This window comes from Arachis ipaensis, chromosome B06 (genome assembly GCF_000816755.2).
Source record: "Arachis ipaensis cultivar K30076 chromosome B06, Araip1.1, whole genome shotgun sequence".
Taxonomy (NCBI): domain Eukaryota; kingdom Viridiplantae; phylum Streptophyta; class Magnoliopsida; order Fabales; family Fabaceae; genus Arachis; species Arachis ipaensis.
In genome coordinates, this window is record NC_029790.2 from 133875366 (window position 1) to 133880693 (window position 5328).

Below are 5328 nucleotides of genomic sequence, written 5' to 3' on the forward strand. Positions count from 1 at the left end.
GGACTGACTATAAACGGTCTGGTCTGAAAAATTATGACACGTGAATAAAGCGGGTTTAAACGATCCAACCCATTTAACCCACGGGTTTAACGGAACGGGTTTAAATGGGCCAGGTTAGCCCGTTTGACAGCCCTACGTGTAGTAATTGATAACTGAATTTTTTTTATACATATAATATGATGATTTTTTGTTTGGTCCTTTTTGTTGAAGAAGTAGGATGCTTCTAGAACATATAAAAAGCCTTGGAAGCTACTATTAATTCCCTTAATTTTTTTTTTTTTAAATTACAAAGTGGTTGAGTGTCATAGAGGCTACATTTGAAGAGATTAGTGTATGTAAAGAGTTGCAAATTCACAAACAAATTATGAAGATCAAGATTCAATCATTATGTAAATTTTTAAAGACAAGGGCTAATCATATACTTTGTACATCAAAAAATGTCTAAAATGGTGAACAAGAAACCCACCAATCACCATAGCCATATGATTTACTAAGCTATAAGCTAAGCTTCAAAAGACTTTATATTATTGTTATTATTATTCTACATGTATATCTTTCCTATAGTTTCAATTGAAAGTGAAAAATATCAAGTGTTAGAAGCCTAAGACCCTTGAATCCATATCCAACAAAGGTTTCAAAGAACTAGGGGAAAATTTTCTTGCAAAAAGAACACAAACTGTGGAGTTTCTTTCATTGTATTTGCATTGGTGACGACTGCGAACTCTATCGATGAACTCTTCTCTGATGTCTGATTTTCCAAAACTAGCCGGGTGCGCGCCACCCCGGGACCAGTCCACCCAGGTTAAGCTCCGATTAGCCAATGCATTCCCTGCTTCAATGCTCAGCATGGTTGGAAAATAATGCTCATCAACATAACAAGCTGGTCTACAATACTTTTCAAAAATCGGATAATATCTCGTGTCTTCTACAATTCTGGTGGCAATCTTTCGATTCACTTCAAACCATTGAGAGCCTTTACGCCACTGTGTTATGTTCACAAGAGGGGCCATTTCATTATGGTAGCGTCCCCTTCCATAAGGTCCAGGATCATCAAACACACTCATGAAGCTATGCTTGGATTCCATCATGTAATTGTAGACGAAACTGAAATTGTAGAGAGGAATGCATGATTCGGATAGAAGAATAAACCGCTCATTGTAGATGTCGAGCAATGCATTGGCGAGTAGTCTTCTTTCGGCGTCACACATGCTCATCCTTCCCCACTCAGCAACCTGCAGGAGAAAAGAGAAATTCATGTATTTTCAATATTCGAACGAGTTTAAGCACAAAAGCGACACAGGAATAACCTCAACTCTGAAATGCAGCCAAGTCTCCAGTTTATAAGGCATAATCATTTCTTTTGTAAGGGTGTGTTTGGCCGGAGGTTAAAAGAGGGCGAAAACTTTTCATGGATGACTCAAATGTGTAAAACAACTAAAATTACACATAAAGCTCGTCCATGAAAATTTCAATCCGATTTTTACCTCCTGGCCAAACATACTCTAAGAATGATCCTTATAATATGGCTGAGCACAAATTATGTAAATTCACACAACCTTAATCTATGGTTAAAAACCTTAGGAAAACTGATTGATGCAACCACCTCTTACTTCCTAAAGAGAGCACAGATCATGATTACCAATTTGCTAAACTAATCCATAGTTCGTAGTCTTAGATTCAGGGGAACATTTATCCATAATATGATCAAATACAGAAACCCTTCAACCTTGTTGGAGAGACAAAGAACCAACCTCATACTTTTGACTAAAGGTTTGCGTCGTTTAGACGGCTGATATATAATGGTATTAGAATTTTTATAGCTTTCGATTGGAGTACGATCATAAACTAGATTTTAGCATATGATCAAGTAAGCTTAGATAATGTCCATGCTTCGAGCCCAAAGTACTACAGAACCAATCTTTTTCTTATTATCTTATACATAGCAACTTAAACTCTAAAACCATTTGTCTTTAAAAACTCCTCATTAAGAATATGCATCAGAAGAATCTAACACATGTCTATCTTAATCATGGCAACAGAGAATAAGTAATTGCAGATTACGGCCGCACCTCCCCTCGAACTCATCTTCAAGACTAATCACTAACACACACTCTGAATCGTCACCGTTGTGTGCAAAGGCTACCTAAAATAATTTTGAAGAAGAAAAAAATTGCTGCATTTTCATCAAGAAACTGCTGATTTTTGTTACTCAGCTCTGTTGCACCTAAATCTACAACATAGCGAAAACGAAAAGCAAAACAGTACTAACACCAGAAGCCAGGATTATGAAAACACTAAATTCTCTTCAAGCATGTAATTGATGAACAAACAATCTAAACAACCAAACTGGTATCAATTAAGGATTAAGGGATAAATTAAGTAACCACAATGAAATTTAAATCAACAAACTATGTGTACCATAAGAGGATCAATATCAGCATACCTTGCTAGGGATTTGCCTGTTATAAAAAACAGAAGAACGACTGAACTGAGGCTGAAACGATGGCAGCGAATGGACATATATCGAATAAAGCCTCTCATTTCCTTTGAAAAACCTCTCCCAAAGGGGTGCTAATGGCAATGGTCCCTTGGTAAGGAACATGAATGCAACCTTAGGAACTCTTTTAAAAGGGTAATCCTTGATCCTAGGACCAAATGAAGCTCTCCAAAGCAATTCTTTGTCGCTCATATTGTGGATTGGATTTGAATTAGGCCGAATCCAATCTTCCAAGTCTAACAACCTATCCTGTTCCCCACGACATGGCTGAAAACTAGATTTCATCACTGTTGTTGTGACAACACTCTCAATCCCAAAATGCTTGAGTGTGTATATGCTAATAACTGAGAAAACAGCACAGATTGTAACAAACAAAATAAGCACCCTCAACAACGTTATAGGTAACCCTTAAAACAAAACCACTAAGAATCTAATATTTCAATTACAAAACTCTTCTTCTCTTGTAAGGAAGTCAACTCTGAACACAGCATCATCACTGAATATAAATAAAGGCATCAAAATGAAGGGGAGAAAAAAAAAAAATCTATGATATGGTTGTTATTTTCAAAGCTTGAATTGAAAGGTTATGGCACAACAATAATCACCATGAGCTATAATAAAACCGCTATAGATCTATCTAATAGGGAGTACCAATACCATAGACTGCGCCAAAAATCAAGCCTTGAACATGTGATGTTGTGAAGAGTGAAGATCATCAATATGGGCACATGGGTAGTTATAAAAACATGAACTTTATCAATGATTGAAGCCAAAATTAGGGATTTTTACTATTTTATTACTAATTGTATAATTGGGATCAAACAGAATTAAGGGGTTATGCAGAAAACTGGAAACTGAAATTAAAAAGGACTTTGAAATAAGAAGAAGTAGTAGTGGCGCGAGTAACTAACAATGATGTAAAGCAATCTATGCATGGGGTTTTGGAGAGATATCTATGATGAATGCATTTGTGTTTGGTATGCACACAAACAGAGTCAAAGGTTGTTGGGTATGAAGCATGAAGAGGAGTGTGTTATTTTGGAGTTTGGCACAAATGAATGAAATGTGTCACGTTGTTATTTGTCAAACCCAAATGGCCAACCTTTATTAAAGTAAGACACTGTACTTTTCACATTCCATTTTTCATCTTAGATGGCTGCCGTATAATGTGGGATTCTTAAAGCATGAAAATTCCTAGAAATTTTAAATGCTTATATTTATTGAATTAAATCCCTTTGAATGTGAATTAATTCTAGAAGGATCCTATTTATTTATTGGCCAATTCTATGGTGCCTATTACTTGGTGCCTAAATTTTGCCTAACTTTCCTTTTGTAGTAAGTTTTGAATTTTTAAAAATTATTTATTTTTATATCTTTTAAATTAAATATTAATTTATAACTTTTTTTAGTAAATAGGTACCACCTTTTAGGCACCATAGCATTCACCTTATTTATTTATTTGTAGTCTCTAATTTTGTGTGTAGTTTGGACTCTATCAAGAGTTTATTTATCAACACAGTCCATAAACCCATTTGAACGGTCTAAAAAAAATGAGATAATAAAACAATATATATACTTCTTTTAATGCTAAAATTACTAATCATATTATTCTAGCTATACCTTTTAATTAGTTGTAATTTCACATATTGTTAGCATTTTGTCGCTGAATGATAATACTACATATGATAAAAATGTGTTAAGAAACGTACTCATTATTAAATAAGTTAGGAGATTAATTGAATTAGTGATTGATAGATTAGCCAGAACCAACAAAAATGTTAGCACTTAGCACGGGTAAGGGGAAACTTAATTTGTCCAAAGTGAGTCTTCAAGTAATATCACAAGTCATAACTCTATGAATCAAATTAGTTTTCATAAAAAGTGAAATGCTTAATGGCTTAATGCAAAATACACCAACTTTTCCTTATTTAAGTGTGAATAGTGTTCTTTAATTTACCAAGGAAAAGACAAACATGCTTGACTGCAGAAGCTGCCGTGGCCCATGTCTATATCAATTCTTCTTTCCCCCAGTTTGGAGTGGGCTGTGGGGACGCTATAAAACACAAGGGTTTGGCTCACGAAATTATTACGAAAAATATAGAATTTAATTTTTTTAATGCATTTATTATATATATATTTGGTGAAAAAAATGGATAATATATTTAATATAATACTGTATAACTTAAAATATATGTTAGCAAAACTCTAACACTTTGTTTGGAACAGCAGATTTTGGAAGGAAGGAAAATGAAAGGGGAGAAAATGGATAGAAAAGCCCATTTTTCTTTGTTTGGTTTAGAGTGGAAAATGGATGGAAAACAAAAAAGTAAGTGTAGGGCCCATATAAAATTTTTCATCTCATTCCTGTGATGAAAATTGCAAAGGGATGAAAAACAATGTTAAATTTCATATTTGCCCTTTCAATAACAAAAAATAAAATTCTTAACTCACTTTAATTTTTTCTTTTAAATGGTGTTTTATTATATAATTTTCTCTCTTCTTTTCTTTCTATCTATTTTCTCTACATCAAAACAACATACAAAAAAATCCATTTTTCCTTTCATTTTCTTTTCTTTCATTTTCTTTCCTCCCATTTTCTTTCCTCTTATTTTCCATCAAACATCCAAACAAAGCATAAAATCAAATCGATTTTGGTATTTTACTAATCATTTTTTTAATTAAAAAAACAAGAGATGTATTATTCACAAATAATAGTAGTTTGACCTAAAACTATAAAATGTTGTGAAATAAATAAATAATAAAGAAGAAATAAATATAAAATAAAGAAGTATATATATATATATATAACTCTAATATTGATATTTACCAAT

General features: G+C 33.3%; 1 protein-coding gene across 1 annotated transcript; it reads right to left on the reverse strand.

The window, feature by feature from the left end:
- On the reverse strand, window positions 354-2904 carry LOC107605555 (the record flags this gene model as incomplete). Its single annotated transcript, XM_016307470.2, is given in 2 exon segments — window positions 354-1232; window positions 2444-2904. Coding segments are annotated over 2 exon segments (1100 nt in total), but the record flags the coding sequence as incomplete, so codon positions are not given.